At 40.5% G+C, this 23,798-nt stretch overlaps 1 protein-coding gene across 1 annotated transcript in view; it reads right to left on the bottom strand.

Moving 5' to 3' along the window:
* Positions 1-23,485, bottom strand: part of gnl3l (guanine nucleotide binding protein-like 3 (nucleolar)-like) — a 36,384-nt gene extending 12,899 nt beyond the window's left edge. The window contains exons 1-12 of the mRNA XM_034167283.1: positions 23,381-23,485; positions 23,244-23,287; positions 17,758-17,847; positions 17,546-17,662; positions 17,370-17,453; positions 15,178-15,313; positions 14,921-15,024; positions 12,239-12,383; positions 10,684-10,771; positions 10,422-10,599; positions 10,200-10,342; positions 9,984-10,120 (exon numbers count right to left, since the gene is read on the bottom strand). Of these exons, the coding sequence (XP_034023174.1) occupies positions 9,984-10,120; positions 10,200-10,342; positions 10,422-10,599; positions 10,684-10,771; positions 12,239-12,383; positions 14,921-15,024; positions 15,178-15,313; positions 17,370-17,453; positions 17,546-17,662; positions 17,758-17,847; positions 23,244-23,287; positions 23,381-23,405 (1,291 nt within the window). The 5' untranslated portion in view covers positions 23,406-23,485. The remainder of the gene's footprint in view (positions 1-9,983; positions 10,121-10,199; positions 10,343-10,421; positions 10,600-10,683; positions 10,772-12,238; positions 12,384-14,920; positions 15,025-15,177; positions 15,314-17,369; positions 17,454-17,545; positions 17,663-17,757; positions 17,848-23,243; positions 23,288-23,380) is intronic.
* Positions 23,486-23,798: the final 313 nt, after the last annotated feature.

Genomic DNA, 23,798 nt, shown 5'->3' with positions numbered 1-23,798 from the left:
TGAGCTGTTTTCGGACAATTTTTTTCTAGTGTGGACTTTTTTTTTTTTCTTTTTTTTTTTAAGTCCAGTGTGAAAGGTGTTTCTGAAGAAGTTGTGAGATCACAGCCTTATGGTTTTTAGCCTTATTTAGATGACAACGAGGGAGATGAAACCTTGGAGGAAAACCTTCAGTCTGACAACAGTGATGATACTGGCAGAGTTCAGAACACAGAATGGTGATTATAAAGCAAATAAATAAATAATGTAGGCAATTTCGGCATGATAAACTGTTTTGTCTTTTTTTTTTGCGGGGGGGGGGGGGGGGGGGGGGTGTTCCAGCTCTTTGGTCGTAATCAACTGATAAAAAAAAAAGAAAAAAAAAAAAAGAAGTAGTTTTACTATCTGTGACATCAGAAAAAGCGATGAAGTCTGGATTTTTTATGTTTTTCTTTCGTAGAAAGATTTACATACATTTCAAATCTGAAACATGACATGAGGGACTGAAAATATAAGATTTTTTAAAATAAATATTGTTTCCTTCTACTGTACGTTAGTAGCGAAACACATTATTAAATATTAAAACCATTCACACAAGGCGTAAATGTCTTAACTGTCCGTTTCCCATGACATCATCTGAAAACTTATCCACAAAATGACGCCTGAAAATAATTTAATTCCTTCTGTGTTGAAGAAATGTCCATTTGTCACACAGGAGTTTGGTGCCAGGTTACAGCGCCGGCTGTAATCCATTATTGCGGCTGATGGATCGAGTCTCTGTTGTTAACTAGCCGCTTTGCGCTGCAAGTTAGTAGAGTCCCAGTTCCTCATCTACTTATACCGCCTCAGCCTGCACGCGATGAAATTATCCCATAAAACAATAAAATAAAATAATTGAAAATACTCAGTTTTGCCTCCCTGTGGAGAATCCACACGACACCATGTGCATGCACTCATTAATATAAAAGTGTTTCACCTGCCAATGAAAAGGATTCTACCAGTGAAAATTAACCGAAAACACGGTGCAGCACTGACCCGAACCAATTGGTGGAAACGGGGCTGTCAGTAGCCTGTAAAAATCCATAAATTAATGGGGCTTTTAAGATGATTGGTTCTGGCGGTGATGTCACTTCCTCCTCCTTCTATGATGTTGGAAACAGCCAGGAAGTTCCTGGTTTTAAGTGGCGCACAGTTTAAAATCCAAATATTTGTCCCTTCAGGAACTGCACACCAAGAAAGGATGAATTTCAAACTGTTTAATTTTAGTTTTCAATACTCAAAAAACATGACATATTGTGTCACCTACACTTTAAGTTTGTTTTCGTTATTTATTATAGGTTGTGTTAACTCAGCCACATGGGGTGTGCAGCCAGTACATTCTGAGTGCCGGCCCCAAGCCCGGATAAATGAGGAGGGTTGCGTCAGGAAGGGCATCCGGAGTAAAACAAGCCAACCAATCTATGCAGACTAAGAATCTAATTTCCATCCCGGATTGGTCGCGGCCTGGGTTAACAACGTCCGCCACCGGTGCTGTTGCCCAACAGGGTGCCAGTGGAAACTGGGCTACTGCTGGGCGAAGACAATGAAGAAGAGGAGGAGAATGTTTCCAAAAACAGCGGGAATAGAAGAAAACTAGAAGGGTGGAAATGACAGTGGGGACTTTAAATGTTGGTAGTATGACTGGTAAAGGGAGAGAGCTGGCTGATATGATGGAGAGGAGAAAGGTAGACATATTGTGTGTGCAAGAGACCAAGTGGAAGGGAAGTAAGAGCAGGAGCATCGGCGGCGGGTACAAGTTGTTGTACCATGGTGAGGACAGGAAGAGAAATGGTGTTGGGGTCATTTTAAAGGAAGAGTATGTTAAAAGTGTGTTGGAGGTTAAGCGAGTGTCTGACAGGGTGATGAGTGTGAAGTTGGAAATTGAAGGGGTGATAATGAATATAATCAGTACATATGCCCCACAGGTAGATTGTGAGATGAAGGAGAAACAAGATTTCTGGAGTGTATTAGATGATGTGGTGGAGAGTGTGCCCAAGCATGAAAGAGTGGTGATAGGAGAGGACTTCAATGGGCATGTTGGTGAAGGGAACAGAGGTGATGAGGAAGTAATGGGCAGATATGGTGTCAAGGATAGGAATGGGGAAGGACAGATGGTAGTCGATTTTGCAAAAACGGATGGAAATGGCTGTGGTGAATACCTACTTTAAGAAAAGGGAGGAGCACAGCAGGGCTGTGCAGTGCGAGCGTTTTGCTCGTATATTGTGCCTAAAATTTGATTGTGGGAGGAAAAAAAATAAAAAGGGCGCACGTGGGCGAGAATGTATTTCAACCCTTTCATTCGCATTTTGCTCCTAAAATAAATACAGTGGTCCCTCGCTAACGTGGTTCACCTTTCGCGGCCTATCGAGCCGTCCTGCCGTCATTTGAACGGTCAAACTTGCACAGGGTAACATATAAGAGTGGAGGAAGGTGCACACAGGTGGACTACATTCTTTATAGGAGATGCAAACTAAAAGAAATCAGAGACTGTAAGGTGGTGGCAGGAGAGAGTGTTGTTAGACAGCATAGGATGGTTGTTTGTAGGGTGACTTTAGAGGTAAAGAAGAAGGAGAGTGAGAGCTCAATAAAGGATCAGATGTTAGAAGCTGAAGGAGGAAAACTGTTGTGTGAAAGAGAAGCACTGGTTGGAGGGGAAGCAATTTTGGACAACTGGAAAAGTACTGCAGATGTGGTGAGGGAGACAGCTAGAACAGTACTGGGTATGACATCTGGACAGTGGAAGGAAGACAAGGAGACATGGTGGTAGAATGAAGAGGTCCAGGAAAGCATATGGAAAAAGAGGTTGGCGAAAAAGTTTTGGGATAGTTGGAGAGATGAAGAAAGTAGACAGGAGTACAAGGAGATGCGGTGTAAGGCGAAAAGAGAAGTGGCAAAAGCGAAGGAAAAGGCATATTGCGAGCTGTACAAGAAGTTGAATGGTAAGGAAGGAGAAAAGGACTTGTACCGATTGGCTAGACAAAGGGACAGAGCTGGAAAGGATGTGCAGCAGGTTAGGGTGGTAAAAGATGCACGTGGTAATGTGCTGACAAGTGAGGAGTGTGTGCTGAGAAGGTGGAGGGAATATTTTGAAGAGCTGATGAATAAAGAAAATGAGCAAGAGAAAAGGCTGGATGATGTGGTGAGAGTAAATCAGGAAGTACAAGAGATTAGTAAGGAAGAAGTGAGGGCTGCTATGAAGAGGATGAAGAGTGGAAAGGCAGTTGGTCCAGATGACATTCCAGTGGAGGCATGGAAATGTCTAGGAGAGATGGAAGTAGAGTTTCTAACCATATTGTTTAATAAAATCTTGGAAAGTGAGAGGATGCCTGAGGAGTGGAGACGAAGTGTGCTGGTTCCTATTTTCAAGAACAAGGGTGATGTGCAGAGCTGCAGTAACTACAGAGGCATAAAGTTGATCAGCCACAGCATGAAGTCATGGGAAAGAGTAGTAGAAGCTAGGCTTAGAAAACAGGTGAAGATCTGTGAGCAGCAATATGGTTTCATGCCGAGAAAGAGCACTACAGATGCAATGTTTGCTCTGAGAATACTGTTCGAGAAGTACAGAGAAGGCCAGAAAGAGTTACATTGTGTGTTTGTGGACTTAGAAAAATCTTATGATAGGGTGCCAAGTGAAGAGCTGTTGTATTGTATGAGGAAGTCTGGAGTGGCAGAGAAGTAGGTTAGGGTAGTGCAGGACATGTACAAGAATAGCGTGACAGCGGTGAGATGCGCAGTCGGAATGACAGACTCATTCAAGGTGGAGGTGGGGTTACACCAAGGATCAGCTCTGAGTCCTTTGTTTGCAGTGGTGATGGACAGGTTGACGGATGAGATCAGACAGGAGTCCCCATGGACTATGATGTTTGCAGATGACACTGTGATCTGTAGTGAGAGTAGAGAGCAAGTTGAGTCTAGTCTGGAGAGGTGGAGAAGGGGAATGAAAGTCAGTAGGAGCAAGAATGAGTACATGTGTGTGAATGGGAGGGAGCCCAGAGGAATAGTGCAGTTACAAGGAGTAGAAGTACTGAAAGTAGATGAGTTTAAATATTTGGGGTCAACTGTTCAAAGTAATGGAGAGTGTGGTAGAGAGGTGAAGAAGAGAGTGCAGGCAGGGTGGAGTGGGTGGAGAAAGGTGGCAGGAGTGATTTGTGACCGAAGAATATCAGCAAGAGTGAAGGGGAAAGTTTACAAGACAGTAGTGAGACCAGCTATGTTGTACGGTTTAGAGACGGTGGCATTAACAAAAAAGACAGGAGGCAGAGCTGGAGGTGGCAGAGCTGAAGATGTTGAGATTCTCTTTGGGAGTGACAAGAATGGACAAGATTAGGAATGAACATATCAGAAGGACAGCTCAGGTGGGACGGTGTGGAGACAAAGTCAGAGAGGCGAGATTGAGATGGTTTGGACATATGCAGAGGAGGGACCCAGGGTATATAGGGAGAAGGATGCTGAGGATGGAGCCACCAGGCAGGAGAAGAGGGAGGCCAAAGAGGAGGTTTATGAATGTGCTGAGGGAGGACATGCATGTGGTTGGTGTGACAGAGGAAGATATAGAGGACAGGGTGAGATGGAAACGATTGATCTGCTGTGGCGACGCCTAACGGGAGCAGCCGAAAGACAAAGAAGAAGATTATAGGTTGTGTTCAGAACGTATATGCACATACAACCCCTGGCAAAAATTATGGAATCACCGGCCTCGGACGATGTTCATTCAGTTGTTTAATTTTGTAGAAAAAAAGCAGATCACAGACATGACACAAAACTAAAGTCATTTCAAATGGCAACTTTCTGGCTTTAAGAAACACTGTAAGAAATCAGGAAAAAAATTTGTGGTAGTCAGTAACGGTTACTTTTTTAGACCAAGCAGAGGGAAAAAAATATGGAATCACTCAATTCTGAGGAATAAATTATGGAATGATGAAAAACAAAAGAACGCTCCAATACATCACTAGTATTTTGTTGCACCACCTCTGGCTTTTATAACAGCTTGCAGTCTCTGAGGCATGGACTTAATGAGTGACAAACAGTACTCTTCATCAATCTGGCTCCAACTTTCTGATTGCTGTTGCCAGATCAGCTTTGCAGGTTGGAGCCTTGTCATGGACCATTTTCTTCAACTTCCACCAAAGATTTTCAATTGGATTAAGATCCGGACTATTTGCAGGCCATGACATTGACCCTATGTGTCTTTTTGCAAGGAATGTTTTCAGTTTTTGCTCTATGGCAAGATGCATTATCATCTTGAAAAATGATTTCATCATCCCCAAACATCCTTTCAATTGATGGGATAAGAAAAGTGTCCAAAATATCAATGTAAACTTGTGCATTTATTGATGATGTAATGACAGCCATCTCCCCAGTGCCTTTACCTGACATGCAGCCCCATATCATCAATGACTGTGGAAATTTACATGTTCTCTTCAGGCAGTCATCTTTATAAATCTCATTGGAACGGCACCAAACAAAAGTTCCAGCATCATCACCTTGCCCAATGCAGATTCGAGATTCATCGCTGAATATGACTTTCATCCAGTCATCCACAGTCCACGATTGCTTTTCCTTAGCCCATTGTAACCTTGTTTTTTTCTGTTTAGGTGTTAATGATGGCTTTCGTTTAGCTTTTCTGTATGTAAATCCCATTTCCTTTAGGCGGTTTCTTACAGTTCGGTCACAGAGGTTGACTCCAGTTTCCTCCCATTCGTTCCTCATTTGTTTTGTTGTGCATTTTCGATTTTTGAGACATATTGCTTTAAGTTTTCTGTCTTGACACTTTGATGTCTTCCTTGGTCTACCAGTATGTTTGCCTTTAACAACCTTCCCATGTTGTTTGTATTTGGTCCAGAGTTTAGACACAGCTGACTGTGAACAACCAACATCTTTTGCCACTTTGCGTGATGATTTACCCTCTTTTAAGAGTTTGATAATCCTCTCTTTTGTTTCAATTGACATCTCTCGTGTTGGAGCCATGATTCATGTCAGTCCACTTGGTGCAACAGCTCTCCAAGGTGCGATCACTCCTTTTTAGATGCAGACTAACGAGCAGATCTGATTTGATGCAGGTGTTAGTTTTGGGGATGAAGATTTACAGGGTGATTCCATAATTTATTCCTCAGAATGGAGTGAGTCCATATTTTTTTCCCTCTGCTTGGTCTAAAAAAGTAACCGTTACTGACTGCCACAATTTTTTTTCCTGATTTCTTATAGTGTTTCTTAAAGCCAGAAAGTTGCCATTTGAAATGACTTTAGTTTTGTGTCATGTCTGTGATCTGCTTTTTTTCTACAAAATTAACAACTGAATGAACATCCTCTGAGGCCGGTGATTCCATAATTATTGCCAGGGGTTGTAATAGAGCGTCTTTGACATTTGCACTGCATTCCAGAATTTGTTCAGACATTATCCGAAGGAAATGACAGAAGAGATGTGAAATCAGTTGGAGGACACATTATACAGAGTTGAACATGTCAGTTCTCTAGTACTACATCTGCATAATAGCAAACTAAATCATGTGTGGTGAGTCAATGGTGGGCATGTTGTTGACCTTTCTACCATGTGACTGGCATAACAATGGAACAGTACAAACATTCACACGTGAAGAAGTCAGGCCATTTATATGATGACTCCAATATCCATTAATAATGCTAATAATCATTCACTGTATAAATGTCAGTCATTTTTTTTATAGGTCGCAGACATGAAATCGTTGCTATTGCTTGAACAACCACTGGGCCATCCTCAATTTCAACATCATCCAATGTAGTAATGGGTATTATGTTTGCAAAGCGTAGAAAGCGTGAGAAGAGTGTGCAGTCAATATTATGTTCATCAGGATGCCCACTCCACCATATACAGTGCATCCGGAAAGTATTAACAGCGCTTCACTTTTCCCACATTTTGTTATGTTACAGCCTTATTGAAAAATGGAGTAAATTCTACTCACAACACCATTATGACAACAAGAAAAAAGGTTTTTGAAGTTTTTGCAAATTTATATATATATATATATATATATATATATATATATACACACGAGGTCTGTGAGAAAAGTGTCGTACCTTTTTATTTTTTTCAAAAACTATATGGATTTGATTCATATGTTTTTACGTCAGCCAAGCTTGAACTTTCGTGCGCATGCTTGAGTTTTTCCACGCCTGTCAGTTGCGTCATTCGCCTGTGGGCAGGCTTTGAGTGAGCACTGGTCCACCCCTCTCGTCGTCGTTTCATTGCGAGGAAATGGCAGAATGATTTGGGCTTTTTTTCCATCAGAATTTTTTCAGAAACTGTTAGAGACAAGCAGCTGGAAACCATTCGAAAAATTTATCTGGCTTTCGGTGAAAATTTTACAAAGACAAAGAAACACCTCCGTTTCGGAGTGCCAGGGGGCAAGTTGGGACATGCCTATCTCGGCTTTCAATGTTTACCAGCCCAGTGAGTATAAGAGAAATTGTGGAGAGCTGGGAATGTCCCGACTTGTCCCCTGGCACTCCGAAACGGAGGTGTTCCTTTGTCTCGCTCGATCAGCGAATCGGTCCTGACGCGCGAAGCCTCCGCGCAGCTTTCCATGACAAAATCTCTTGTTAAAAGTGAAATCTGCCGGAAAATGGCTGATGTCCAGCTCTTGTGATAACCAGAGAAATTGCTCACGACGGCCCCAGCTCCACACAGCCATCCGTTTAGAAATGATGTGGTGTTTTCTGCCTCTCGATGGCGGCTCGGAGCGCAGCGCGCCGTGCACCATTGTGGGGCGTCCTTAAAACTGTAGTAACACTCCTTATTCTCTGTGAAGCCCGTAAAATTTTCACCGAAAGCCAGACAAATTTTTCGAATGGTTTCCAGCTGCTTGTCTCTAACAGTTTCTGAAAAAATTCTGATGGAAAAAAAAGCCCAAATCATTCCGCCATTTCCTGACAATGAAAATCCGACGAGGGGGCTGGACCATTCCTCCCACAAGGCGTGCTCACAGGCGAATGACGCTACCGACAGGCGTGGAAAAACTCACGCATGCGCACGAAGGTTCAAGCTTGGTTGACGTAAAAACATATGAATCAAATCCATATAGTTTTTGAAAAAAATAAAAAGGTCCGTTACTTTTCTCACAGCCCTCGTATATATACATACACACACATACACACACACATATATATATATATATATATATATATATATATATACACATACACACACACACATATATCGGCAGGGGTGATGGCCAAGTGGTTAATGCGCTTGGTTTCAGTTCAGAAGGTTCCGGGTTCAAATCCCACACCTGCCACATTTCTCCATGTAATGTGGAGTTGCGTCAGGAAGGGCATCCGGCGTAAAACTTGTGCCAATTCAAACATGCAGATCCACCTTGGATTTGCTGTGGCGACCCCAAGTGCAAACAAGGGAGCAGCCGAAGGGACTTACTTTACTATACACACATACATACATATATACACATACATACATACACATACATACATATATACACACACACACACACACACCTAAAAAAACTCAGGGACAGGAATATTCACACCCTTTGCTCAATACATTTTCAGATTTTTCCAGAGCTGTTCAAGCAGATTCAGGTCTGGGCTCTGACTGGACCACTAGTGGACATTCACAGAGTTGTCCTGAAGCCACTACTTTGATATCTTGGCTGTGTGCTTAGGGTCATTGTCCTGCTGAAAGATGAAAAAAAAAAAAACTTTCCCCACCAAGTCTGAGGTCAAGAACGCTATGGAGCAGGTTTTCATCCAGGATGTCTCTGTACATTGCTGCATTCATCTTTCCCTCAATCCTGACTAATCTCCCAGTTCCTGACGCTGAAAAACATCCTCACTGCATGATGCTGCCCCCACCATGCTTCACTGTAGGGATGGTGCCTGGTTTCCTCCAAACATGACATATGGCATTCACGCCAAAAAGTCAATCTTCTTCTCATCAAACCAGGTGGTCTGAGAGTCCTTCAGGTACCTTTGGGCAAACTCCAGGAGGGCTGCCCTGTGCCTTTAACTAAGGAGGGGCGTCTGTCTGGCCACTCTACCATGCAGGCCTGATTGGTGGATTGCTGAAAAGATGGTTGTCCTTCTGGAAAGTTGATTAAGAAGTGGTACAGAGGAGGATTTTCTTTCACCAAAACATCAAATCTAGGCTTGGATCTCAGATGTACCTTCTGGCAAATTATAGCTAAACTTTCAGGTCTTCTTTTTAAGAAACTCCTCATCTGTACCACTTCATCATGAAGCGGTATGATACAAAATGCAAACACTATGCACATTTCTCCAATCACAGCCAGAGAAGCCTATAACTTCTTCTGGGTTGTCTGTGTGTGTTGGTGGTTTTCCTCAAGTTTCTCTTTCTTGCACAGTCACTCAGTTTTTGAAAACTGTCTACTCCATACAGATGTACCACAGAGTGCCATACTGTTTGTATTTCTTCATAAATGATGTAAATAAAATCCGAGTTCATGTATCCATCCCCTCACATCTTAAGAAAACTGGGAATAAAACTGATTTACAGATATTATACCAAAACGTTCTATTGCTTCTGCAACCCATCATCTTGGCTTTTATATTTTTAATTCATTTATATCAAGTTGTAGAGATTTACTTTCAGTTTGAGTTTAAGGAAGATCATTTAATAATTTTTATTTATTTATTGTATTTTTCATCATTTTTGTATTTAAAATGGTATAAACAAATTAAAATGTGTGACATACCAAGTGTTCCAATACTTTTTTGAGGGCACTGTATGTTGAAATAATTAGATCCAATCAGTAACCACAACCAGGGGCTTTCAAGCTTGAAGCTTCAGCTTTGAAAATTCCTAATAGTGCTTTGAAAATCAGTCCAAATATACTTTATTTGGACTGTTAGCCATCTTTGAGATCACATTGGTCCATCGCTACTTTAAATCAAAACCATCTCCGTGGTTATCACAAAGCTTAGTTAAGAAAATTGGAATAAACAAAACCTTAACTCACCTGCAATAACCTCCTGATTTCCCTTTTCAAGTTCATCCCAGTCAAAAGCTTTTCCCATCTCTGAAACAATCTCAGCGCTGATGTGTGTGGGGAGACTGTGAGTCTCTGGGGGGTGTGTGAAGTAGCTAATCCTTCCCCTGATCAACAAAACAAACTGAATAAGACAATGTAAAGAGCAGAGATGGATAACAAACTCTGAATTCTTGCTTGACCTACCCTGTCCAGTCCATTAATACACTCTTTGCTGCTTTGTCAGTATCAGGCAGTCCTCCCTTCCGCAGTTTACCCTGACGTCGAGCCAGCAATGCTAAGAACTCCAGAGCTGAATGAAAGTCTGGAACTTTGTAGTGCTCCATGATCTGCACGTTCCGTAAAATTGCTGTCAGAGCAACATATACAGTAAATTAAAGAGTCAGTGGATGTGAAACCATAACAGACCTGTGCCTTGCTGCAGCGTCGGAGAATGGCTTCCACAGGTGGAAGGGGATCTACAAGCTGTTCAATTTTTATACAGTTACGAAGAATCATTGCTGCGTCTGTTGATGAATTTGCCATTACAATGCCAGGACAATCCAGAAGCTTAATGTGTTTGTCCAAATGAACCTCTTGAAGGCACCTGAAATAAATGGGACACATCAGCTAAACAGGCAGAAAACAAGCAGGATTTCACAATGCCAGAAGGTCAACAATTAATACTTACTTTGTGACACCAGGTGTGGCTCCAACACTGCATGCCCGTGCTCGCTTCAGACTGTTAATCAAACTGCTCTTTCCTACATTTGGAAAACCTACAAAACAGGAGTGGCAAAGGTTTAAATCAGGGGTGAAAGTGGTGGAAAAACAAGAAAAGCTGAAACCAAAAATTATTGGGGAGAATTTTATTGAAAAGTTCAGCTACAATTTGCCAGAAGGTACATCTGAGTTGCAACCCTAGATTTAATGTCTTGGTCAAAGAAAACCCTCCTCTGTGCCACTTCATCATGAAGCTGTATAACTGGTAATACAAAATGCAAAACATGCACTGTGCACAATTTTTTCCAGTCACAGTCACAGAAGCCTATAACTTCTTCTGGGTTGTGTGGGTGTCTTGGTGGCTTTCCTCACTCTTTTCCTTCTTGCACAGTCACTCAGTTTCTGAGAACTGTCTACTCCACACAGATTTACTATAGAGTGCCATATTGTTTGTATTTCTTCATAACTAATGTAAATAAAGTTCAAGACATATTCAGTGACTTGGAAATGTTCACGTATCCATCCCATGACTTGTCTGAAGAAAAGTGGCAATTAAACTGATTATTTCCAGGTATTATACCAAAGGGGCTGATTACTTATGGAACCCATCATCTTAGCTTTTATATTTTTAATTAGTTTCTATCAAGTTGTAGAGATTTACTTTCAGTTTGAGTATAAGGAAGATCGTTTTTGAAATTTTTATATTGAAAAGCCTTTCTGTATTTGAAATGCCATAAACAAATTAAAATGCGTGAAATACCAAGGGCCTGAATAATTTTGCAAGCCACTGTGACATAACATTTATTGTGTGATTAAAGTTTGTACAATAGTACATAAAAGCACGTATCAAAAATTTTAATCCACAATAGTTAAAACAGTAGCAATACTTACTGTACAATTAGTACATAACACATCTAAGTTAAAATAATAAGAAAAAAAAATTGAAAAATTGAAATATTATTCAGTAAGTTTATATTATTATTCATTTTTAGACTTCTTCCCACTCCTTTTGGAACAAACTTTATATTGCCTGTTGCTTTACTTTTTATAATGTTATGATTACAATGCATAAATAAAGGAATATTACAATTTGTAATGGATTTGACTCTAATGCTAACTTTAACATTGAAAATGCCATAGACATGCTAATGTGTTAGCATTGCTCCTGTTTCTAAGTTATAAAATACATCTATCAGCTGTTTCAGAAGACCATAACAGGTCAGTTTAACATAAAAAGGTAAGTATTACTCACAGACATATGCACTTTAAGGTTTTTACAAGGAAAAAATAACAATTATGAGCGCACTCACGGCCCCATTATAGAAATAGCTGCCCAAGCTGCCTGATATAAAAAACACTAACTTCAGCAATGACTGCTACTGATCACTCGTCTCAAAAATGACCCAGACAAATGGCAAAAAAGCAGAATTTCACGAAAAAGCTGAGATTTTTCATCCCTGTTTAAATCTAGTAAAACTCGCATGACACACAGAATTAAGTTAAAGACGAGACTCTGTTCTTACCTACAACACCTACGGTGATGGCCGTCTTTATATCCAGGTTGCGGCAATAGTTTCCGAGCAACTTCATCAGGCAGTCTGCACCGATACAAGCACTGCTACTAAGAAGTTCTGTGGTGGCTTGTGTCACTGGTACATTACTGCGTTTCTGCAGGAGTCACAAGGGAAAAAAGTTCATATACAGTGAGGAAAATAAGTGACAGGGTTTTCTATATATTATCAATATATATTGTCAATATTATTATCAAATATTAATGTCTTTACTTTGATTGTTAATGTCTTCACTTTGATGTACTCTCTGTGATTGTGTCTTTGATTTTGTTCTCTGTTTTTCATATATACATATATGCATTTGTGAGAGTTCATGTACCATTATTCCTTTAAATAATTACTCATTGTTAAAGCAATCATTAAAACTGCCACACGAGAAAGTGAGCAGATGATCTTTGGCTTAGTCAATGTGCAGACTGTGTTGCTAGAGTTATGTTTTTGCTAAGCGCAGATGTGCATCTTTAATTAACGGTTCAGCCTTGTGGGAAGAGCAGTGTGACCGGCACACTGGTTCAGGGCTGGACATTATTATGGGAAGCCTAGGAGACTGACGGCTCAAAGCCATAACACTTTTCATATCAACGTGAGACCAGACTTTGTGTCTTTCCATTGTTTTGTGATATTGTCACTCCTATATGCTTGCATGTAACTATATTCAATAAAAAGGGGAAGCAAATGGGCGGGGCCTTCAGAGCAGACGACAGTTCTTGACGAAGGGACTCACTCGTTTGTTCTCTCCTGATCAGGAAAAGAAATTCAGTGTCTCCTGCATGATCATTTTCTGTGTGTGTAAACTGAGTTGTTCTTTCCAAGGTCCAACTCAAATAAGTATTTGAACACCTGTGAAAATCAATGTTAATATTTGTTACAGTAGCCTTTGTTTGCAATTACAGAGGTCAAACGCTTCCTGTAGTTTTTCACCAGGTTTGCACACACTACAGCAGGGATTTTGGTCCACTCCTCCATACAGATCTTTTCTAGATCTTTCAGGTTTGGAGTTTCAGCTCCCTCCAAAGATCTTCTATTGAGTTCAGGTCTGCAGACTGGCCAGGCCACTCCAGGAACTTGAAATGCTTCTTACGGAGCCCCTCCTTAGTTGCCCTGGCTGTGTGTTTGGGGTCATTGTCATGCTGGAAGACCCAGCCATGACCCATCTTCAATGCTCTTACTGAGGGAAGGAGGTTGTTTGCCAAAATCTCGCAATACATGGCCCCATCCATCCTCCCTTCAATACGGTGCAGTCGTACTGTCCCCTTTGCAGAAGAGCACCCCCAGAGTATGATGTTTCCACCCCCATGCTTCACGGTTGGGATGGTTCTCATCCTCTAAACATGGTAAGTGGAGCTGATTCCAAAAAGCTCTATTCTGGTCTCATCTGACCACATGACCTTCTCCCATGCCTCCTCTGGATCATCCAGACGGTCACTGGTGAACTTCAAATGGGCCTGGACATGTGCTGGCTTGAGCAGGGGGACCTTGCTACCCTGCAGGATTTTAAACCATGACAGCATCATGTGTTACTAATGTAATCTTTGTGACTGTGGTCCCAGCTCTCTTCAGGTCATCCAGGTGCTCCTGTGTAGTTCTGAGCTTTCTCAGAATCATCCTTACCCCACAAAGTGAGATCTTGCATGGAATCCCAGACCGAGGGAGATTGACAGTCATCTTGTGTTTCTTCCACTTTTTAATAAATAATCATAACAGTTATTGTCTTCTACCAAGCTGCTTGCCTGTTGTCCTGTAGTCCACCCCAGCCTTGTGCAGGTCTACAGTTTTGTCCCTGGTGTCCTTAGACAGCTCTTTGGTCTTGGCTATGGTGGACAGGTTGGAGTGCGATTGATTGAGTGTGTGAACAGGTGTCTTTTATATAGGTAACAAGTTCAAACAGGTGCGATTAATACAGGTAAAGAGTGCAGAATAAGAGGGCTTCTTAAAGAAAAATTAACAGGTCTGTGAGAGCCAGACTTCTTGCTGGTTGGTAGGTGTTCAAATACTTATTTGCAGCAGAAACATACAAATAAATTATAAAAAAAAAAAATAAATAAAAAAAATCATACATTGTGATTTCCGGATTTTTTTTTTTTTAGATTATGTCTGTCACAGTGGACATGCAGCCAAGATGAAAATTTCAGACCCCTCCACGATTTCTAAGTGGGAGAACTTGCAAAATCACAGGGTGTTCAAATACTTATTTTCCTCACTGTATATAGTATGGCTGTTGAGAAAATGGATGTTACAGGATACCTTAAAGGGAAACTCCAGATTTTTAAGCTGGGCCTTCAATTGTTTTTTGGAAGTTCTTGTGTTGAAATTTTCAATAGAGACAAAAATGATGGTAACCAGTCCAGTATTCAGTCTGAACACAAGTACTGTCAAGGGCAAAACTACCATATTTATTTGTGCATAACACACTTCTCTCCCTATTTTTTAATCTGAAATATTGGGGTGCAGATTATACACAAGAATGAAACGCTGCATCTATACAAGGAAAAAGTTGATATGTAATATACACAAGCTATATTTTCCCAGGAGAGGGAGAGAGACAGAGAGCGAAGGTTGAAAAAACCAAGAGTTGTCTCTATCTTATTTAATTTGTAGTTTAGATGGTCACATTATAAATGTTTAATTGCTTACCAAGTTCTTGCTCTGTTGCTGAGTAGATGCCTTAAAAGCCACAGTAGGAAATTCATTACGAAGATACCGAATCCACTTTTCCACAATTTCCTTAGATACAAGATCTACAATGAAAGTACAATCAGAATTTTAAGCATCAAGCATTTGACAAGGACAAACACTAATTCATGCAGCTATTTGATTTACAGTTAAATTAAAAAAACTTACAAAAAAATAAAAAAAGCTCAAACATCTTTTTATGTATGCATTAGACTAACCAATTTTATTAAGGACCAAAACTATCTTCTTGTTTGTTCCACTTTGAATGACTGCCTGCTCCACCTGAGGACATCTGCAGCCAAGAGGGTCACGTGCATCCAAAACTTCCAAAATCACATCTGAGGCCTCCACTACCTGTCATTAAAAACAGCAAGGCAGGTGAGGAAACCTGTACAAACAAGTAGGAAACAAATCCATAAATAAATAAACCAGTGGAAAGGATTAACACCACTTTGAGGAGATGGGATGAGTTCGTCAGTGAAATCACCTGCTGGAGTCAGTGGCTACAAAAGAAAACCTGCACCCTTCTTGGCAGATGATATGAAATATGAAGTTTCTCACAAAAACTTCATATTTGGTGGGTACATGCCTTGCAGGAGTACTTTGCATGGGTTCTAAGCCCAGTGATCTTGACCTACTTTTGAAGGTCACCAGTGGTCACAACTGTCAAATCCTTCAGCGCAATGTATTTGGTGGGTACATACCTTGGAGGAATACTTCGCATGGGTTTGAAGGCCAGTGACCTTGACCTTTCAAGGTCACCAATGGTCACAACTGTCAAATCCTTTGCCACAACATAGCTCGCCACCTTTTGCTCGTAGAAACTTCATACTTGGTGGGTACATGCCTTGGAGGAGTACTTCGCATGGGTTTGAAGGCCGGTGACCTTGACCTCCATTTCAAGGTCACCAGTGGTTCCATTTGTTTTGAAGGCTGGCGACTGTGACAGACTTTTTATGGTCACTGTTTGTCACATCCTCTAAATAAATATTATGCCAATCTCCAATTTTTTCCACTGTATATCCCAGTTTACATCAAACACATAAGGCTTCAACCAAATACCCAAGCCATACAAGTAAATATTACTGCACATTGCATGGAAAATAATACACGCGCAGGGCATTTTGTGATGAATGTCTCTAGTTGTTAATTTTTCAGTGTCATTGGACCATGTTTCATGTTTACTGAACTTAATCATCTTAACATAAACATGTGCATGTCCATTAAATGAATGTGCAACTTATGGTGCAGATGAAACTCATGACAAAAGCAGAGGCTGGAAAAAACAGGTTTTACATATGTTGCAATTTTGCATAAAAATTGACAAGCAGAAATAGGCATAGCCCACTGTAGAACATTCACTACCCTTAAAAGACTGTGGGAATGTATATATTTTGATTGACTGTTGGATTGCTGACTGATTTTTGCAAAGTATGTTTCAGGGCAAAATGCATTTTTCTTTATTACAGCGCCACATGCAGGTGAATAAGTGTAAAGACATGTTCCCAGCCTTGTTTTGGAACTGCTGTCCCCAGCCCCACCAAGCTTGGACCCCTAATAAAATTAAAGTGTTAGCTTTTCTATATAAGCGATTATTTTAAAAAGTTGGGTCACATTTTGGTGAACTTTAAATCTTACAGCAGATCAACGTTTCCATCCAATTCTTTGTTGTTTCAACATAACGCGGAGTTCACAGTAAAATCTGTAACTGTGTCTCTTTGGTAAACTTTAAATCTTACAGCAGACCAATGTTTCCATCTATTTCTTTGTCGTTTCAACATAACGCGGAGTTCACGGTAAAATCTGTAACTGTCTCTTTGGTAAACTTTAAATCTTACAGCAGAACGTTTCCATCCATTTCTTTGTTGTTTCAACATAACATGGAGTTCACGGTAAAATCTGTAATGGTGTCTCTCATTTGCTGCTATGTGGAAAAGCATTAGCCTTCAGTTTTGGATCGTGACATGAAAAGGTGAGACTTAATATCCACTATGGTGTCCTATCAAAGACGTTTCCATGCCATTTTACAAAACACAAGCATCATGAAAAAAGACCACAGACTAAATCTGACGTGGGCCAGGAAAACAAAAATATCCTGGAAACATTCACCACAAATATAAAAACCTGGATTTCTGGGAATTTGTGGAAAACTACCATCACTGTTCAGAGACTTGTATAATGTTTGCTGAATAGCAGGCTTGAAGGCTGAAACAATTTCTTCATTAACTCAAGTATATTAAGAAATAAAAAACAAAATCAACAAAATTAGTTGCAAAAGGAATCTTTTCAATGGAACAAACCACTGGAGGAGATCACTCATGGAGAGTACTGATTGTTGCTGGCTTTTGACTAAGCTGAGAAATGGAGGAAAACAAATTCAAAATCTTGGTATGAAATATTTCGACCATACCTTTCTGAATTCTCTGTAATATGCCTTTCTTGAATTCTCATTTTCAAAATTAAAATGTTTCTCTAAACTCTGCATCTCTTCTTCCTGCAAACACAAAAGGATAAATGATTACAACACGTAAAAGGATGGAGCAATTGTGTCACGTCTCCTTTCACCTCCACAGACTCATATTTTACCCTCTGCTCAAACGCTCTCTGCCTCTGTAGGATGTCATTCTGAAAGCTTTGTAAATTCCTCCTCTTCACCAGCTCACGTTCCCTGGAAAGCTTCTGCTTTTCTTGAAGATCCTGAAGCTAAAGAGACACAAGGATTAAACAGGTAGCTTATCTAAAAAAAAAAAAAAAAAAATGTACCAGATACTTGTTTGCGTGTGAAAAAAACTAGTTACCCTTTGCGTTCTGATTTCTTCTGGTTTTCTGTGGTCCTTGACAGGATGCTTTGTCCTCCCTGTAGCGTCACTCATTCGGCCATCTATAGCCTTTTGAAAAATGTGCCAAATATAATTAGTTGTAAGGTACGAGTACTTCCGCCCATTTGGTCAATTAAATATCAGCACAGTGCAACAAGGCAACCAGACACTCCATGTAGTGCATGAGTTAAATAATCGCAAATAAAACAAAACACTGATTGGTTACTGGAGAAACAATGGAAAATCAGACAGGCACTCAGATGTCACACACACACCTTCATTAACAGGACTACTCCAAAGGGTGGCATTCTCCCACAATCACCCATGATGCAAGAAAAGTGTAACTGTAAAGTAACTGTCTGATTTATAAAGTGCAGACCTGGCAACTACCCAAAAACAAAAGAAAGCAGCTGCGCCCGTCAGGATTAGAGAAATATTTTTTGAGCCTACTGATCAGGACCAGTAGCACTAATTTTGTTACTGGTCCTCCCGGTCCAAGGTAGTGGCCCTGGGTACTTGGAAGCTCAGAGCCTCCGACGGCGAGCCTCAGTGTAGTATTAATCATTACATCATGCGCAAGTATTCAATCAATACTGTATTTGTAAATCTATAGCATGATAGAACGTTTTCATTTTGAATGAAACGTTTTCAAAACTGTCCTATGGCAACAGTAAATTGGTGCAGATTAGTGTACAATGTTTTTGTACATTGAATTAATTCAACATTTAATATTCAATTTTATTACAAATCATCTATCACACAGATGAATTTAAAGTTCATTAAGGGGCAGGGGAGGGATCCAAATTCACTGACATATTACCACATTTGACAAAGGTAAAGTTAAGTGGCTTTAAGAAAAGTAAAGCCACCTTGACATTTGCATGAATTTTGGCTCCGAACAGTCGTGCAATTCGTTGTGACAATGCGTGTCATTGGATGGTATGCTTGAAAAGCCACCTTGACACTTGCATAAATTTGATCCCCGCACTGACACACAAGATTGCATGGCAATGAGTAAATTTGTCATAAACTGTTGTAAACTGTTATAAACTGCGCGAGGCCCTGCGTGCAACGACACGCAGTGACATGCAGTGTTTACGCAATGTTTACAACTAGTTCAGGCAAGTGGCACAAAATATCTGTGTGCCAGAAAATTTGAGCATTTCAAAGTTTTCTTTGCACACTGGCAGGCAGCCTCGCACACTTTACAACAGTTTACGATGAGTTTACAGTGTGGGAATCAAATTTGTGCAAGTGTCAAGGTGGCTTAAATTGTCCCACAGCAACATTAAAGTAATGTAGATTAGTGTACCATGTTTTTTGTTTATTACGGCTGCAGCTATAGAATATTTTTTAAATAGAGCATTCTAGCAAGTATTTAATCAAGTAATTGGATAAAAAGTATTTTTGTGTTTTTAAACAACATCAATAGTCCAGTGCTCTCCCTAAGAGTCCTGGACTATTGCTGTTGATGTAGTGTCTTGGTCGTTGGAGTGAGCAAATTTGTGTGTGTTTGTATTTGCACTGTGCACAATTTCAACAAACAATACACCATTTTAAAGCTTAATACAGCTTTATCTAAAAACAAACAAATATGACTGTCAGACCTGAAAAAGCACAATTTTATTATTGAAACCATGCCAAGCAGCAGTCAACTGAACAGATCACATGGCAGTGTTTACAAAACACAGGGAACTGGGCAATCAGGTTTCTCCAAATTGGTCACGTGACCAACACTCTGACTGAGAGTACCCCATGTGAAAATACAGCATTCATAATTACCAGCCATCTGGCTATTACTAATTTATTATAAATAAGGTAATCCACAATATACCATCTACATATTTTAATTCAACTTCTGCAACTGAATTAGGAGTCTAGAATGCTCACAAATAATGTTTATTTGAGAGGCAATCAAACAACAAATGGATGCCATGAGAGCTTGAGCAGCTCTCTTATTTTGGGGGCCCTATAGCAGTCATGGGAGTCAATCAATATTCACCAAATTTTGCATAGTTATTCACTACTATCTATAGAAACATACTATCTACTTTACAAGGAATACTTTACTCACCTTTTATCAAAACCATGCTGGTTTTCATTAAGAGAACACACAGCGATTTTCCAATAAAAATTGTGCAGATGTGAAATGGGCTGTTCCAAAATTTTTTCCACCAATCACAGCAGACGTGTACTACGTCATCAGAAAGTGTGTAAGTGAATGAAATACAACAGATTACAACAAAATAATTGTTTTAGAGAGCATTGCTGCACACCATTGCTGGACAAACGCTCATGGCGCCACCACTGTTGAATGCCCAAGTCAGCTGATGCAGAATGCGACGTTTGTCACATACCTAAATCTAGTCAGGCTGCACGTGAAGGTGAGCACAGCCTGTAAAAAACTGGGTTCTGGAGTGCAGCTTTTTCACAAAAGCCACAATGATAAATCCACTCTGCACCCTGTCGATGAAAACTCTGATCAAGTCCGAATAAAGGCAGTTTTTGACTGATTGACTTAAAGTGTACGTAGAGCGGAGAGCAGCCAGTGAACAAAACCGTGTGTTTTGTAAAAATACACAAACACACTGCTTCACTTTAAAATGCACAGTAACTATTTCAGATCATCAGCGTGGACCCTCTTTCTTTTAAAAGGCTTTATTTTACTTTATGTGTTGTGTTGGAAAGTTGTAGCTTCTGGTGTAGACTGATTAGCTCTTACACTGCTTATGTGCATGCTGTAGTCTTCTGGTTTTTTTTTCTGGGGAAATTACAGCGCCACACACAGGCCTAGCATATGTACTACAATGTTAAACAGAGCTTCAAGGCACAGAATTTGCCTCGAGCATTTTTTGTACTCGAATTATTCGAGTTACTCGACGAATCGTTTCAGCCCTACTGTTAATAATTCTATGTTGTCTATGTCTGTGTTAATTTAATTCAATAAACATATGTAATATTCAGTTTTATTATAAATAACTGACCATACAGTTGAAATCAAAGTTCTTTGGGGGAGGGATCCAAATTCATTGACATATTTTAACTTTTTTTTTTAAATAATGCAATAGTTACTTTCCTTAGTAACCAGTTACTTTTATAATGCTGCAACTCAGTTACTTTTTGGAAGTACTTTTTGGCTCACTCAATTGATGAGAGACCAGTTAGCCAGGTCGATGTGGATGGGACCATGCTCGATGTGGAACCCAGCTTCTGCTATCTCGGTGATGTGCTATGTGCCGGAGAAGGTTGCAAGCTTGGCATCATCGCCAGATGCACTACAGCATGAGAAAAGTTCAAGAAACTCCTCCCTATTCTTACGTCCAAACACATCTCGCTAAAGACCTGAGGGAAGATATCCATGATACGATGGATCTACAGCGTAAAACCACAGGATGATATCTCCTCTTCTGCGCTCCATGCAAAGCTGGGGGTCGAGCAGCGCTACATACCCGGCGGCTAAGATGGTATGGGCATGTGAAACGGGCGTCATCGTGCATCAACTCTGTCATGGATACAGAGATTCCGGGTCGCCGAGGGCGTGGCAGACCTCAGAAGACATGGCCGATGTGTGAGAATTGACATCAAAGACTGCAACATGGACAGTACTGACCCGCTGGATAGGGCTGTCACAATTATTACAATATTCGTCAATCGCGATTATTTTTCATATTCGCGATTACCGTGAATTATTTATTTTATCCACAAAGCATAAAACGACTCAGAATCTGATGTCATTGTGCTGCAGCCTTGCTCTCGTCTTAAGGCGGGACAATAACAAGGAGGCTGACGGCCGATTAAAACAGTGCCGTCTTCTTCAAAAGCCGTCTAAAATGCAGAGCTGTCGGTGTGTGTGTCTGTGCCTGTGTGTGCGCGCGCGCGCGGAGTTAACAGGCTGCAGACTGCGAGGGAGGGGGTGGGTGAGGGACATTCCTGAATGCAGGCGCGACACGTTCAGTGCGCGGCGAGTGCGGAGCAGAGAGAGGATTTTAACCCGAGTGAACATGTTAACAGAACGAAAACGTGAAGCTGCCTTTACTTCTCTCTGAACTTTCTCTAAAGGTGTGATTCTGCCGTTACCGTCCTGTTCACACCATGTGCGCGTCGTATGTTGAATTTATGAGATCATGAGATGAAATAAACGGTCAAATATCTTTAAAAACATATTTAAAAAATGAGAATATATGAATGAACTGAGCCACAAAAAAAAAAAAAACAATGTTCAGACGCACAGATCACAAAAAGCAGGTGAGAACTCTGAACTTTAACAGCTGTTATTTTTCAAAGGTATTTATTTGTTCAATCTTGAGCTTAATGCGGTGTTTAAGCACAAAACGTGACTGATGAGGAGAAACAATTCCAGAAATGCAACAGAAACAACCACAATTCAGAAAAAGTTGGGACTGTATGTAAAATGAAGATTAAAAATAAAAATGTTGCACCATTCCCAGTTTCTCCACTCACAGAAGCCAAACATTCTTCCAGAGTTGTGTAATTATACTACAATAGTAGAATATAAAGAAGGGAAAAAAAGAAAAAAATAGACAACATATTCGTCAATCGCAATTATTTGTCTGACAATTAATCGTCTCCAGAAATTCCTAATCGTGACAGCCCTATCACTGGACAGAGATGCCTGGACAGCTGGTGTGAGACATAGCTGCCTGCTGCCTACCCCAGAACCTGGGACACCCGCAGCAGATGACAAATAAAACTGGATGTAGTAGTAGTAGTAGTAGTAAGAAGTAACTACAAACTATAATAGAGAAGCTTGAATCTTCGACTGGATTGGGTTGCTTGATGCGAGGACGTTTCGCTTCAAATCGCAGAAGCTTCCTCAGCTAAAATTCTTGCTCTGGTAGTCTGACTTCTGTCTTGACTCTTGTAGAGAAGAAGATTTCTTCCCAACCTGCCCAACATTGCAAGGGACAGCCCTGTCAGAGTCCTACACCCACTGGGACCAGGTCAGATGTGATGCTGAGAACTCACACACAGCTCCTATTTTGGTCATATAGAAACCGATCACATGTTGCAGTTATATATGCATTTATACCTGAAGTAGAAGAAAAAAAGTAAAACTTTAACATGACTGGGATTCGAACCCAGTCCCGCTCCATGTACAGATAACACTGTTACACATGGATAGCAACTTTATGGAAAGAAAAAAGAGGTAAGGGATATCGCTATGGTAAGGGATCGAGTTTGTAGCCTCATGCTCCGTGAGTTTCTATGGTTACGCAGCGTCTCTTAGGTGACTACGTACTTGCACATATACAGTATTTATGTTAACATACAGCACAAACTCTATCCCTTACCACAGCAATAACCCCTAAACACAGCCTTAACCACAACAAAGATGCGCTGCGTATGTATACAATTTAGGATGATTAATAGGGCTACGTTACAAATAGCCACGCCAAAAAAACAAAAAACAACCAAATTATTAGCATTTGCCAGTTAAGGCTTACCTTAATTTTCCCAGTGAAGCCCAGACGTTTCGCTCGTTTTTGTTCTGTACAGTGGAACAGACAAAAGCCATGTAACACAACCTACAATTGTTTCACAAATAATGAATACATGTAACAAAAAGTGATAAAGTACGTACTCGCTTTCGACATAACTTGAACCATCTGACTTCATGTGTGGCACGAGTCAGTCACTGGAAATAGACTCTTCTTCTGTCAAGTATTTGGCGGTTTGCAAACCGACTCGGTGAATTACCGCCACCAACTGTTTGGGAGTGGAGCGAGAGGAGGAAAGAAAAAGAACCACTATAGTTGCATAGTTATACAGCTTCATGATGAAATGGTATAGAGGAGGAGTTTCTTAAAAAGAAGACCTGAAAGTTTAGCTACAAATTGCCAGAAGGTACATCTGAGATGCAAGTCTAGATTTGATCTGTTTATGCAAAATGCAGTTTGCATTGTGCACAATTTCTCCATTCACGGCCACATAAGCCTATAACTTCTTCTGGGTTGTCTGGGTGTCTTGGTGGCTTTCCTCACTCCTCTTCTTGCGCAGTC

Source organism: Thalassophryne amazonica, chromosome 3 (assembly GCF_902500255.1).
Source record: "Thalassophryne amazonica chromosome 3, fThaAma1.1, whole genome shotgun sequence".
Taxonomy (NCBI): domain Eukaryota; kingdom Metazoa; phylum Chordata; class Actinopteri; order Batrachoidiformes; family Batrachoididae; genus Thalassophryne; species Thalassophryne amazonica.
Note: the sequence above shows the minus strand (reverse complement) of the source record. Positions and strands in the feature narration are given on the sequence as shown.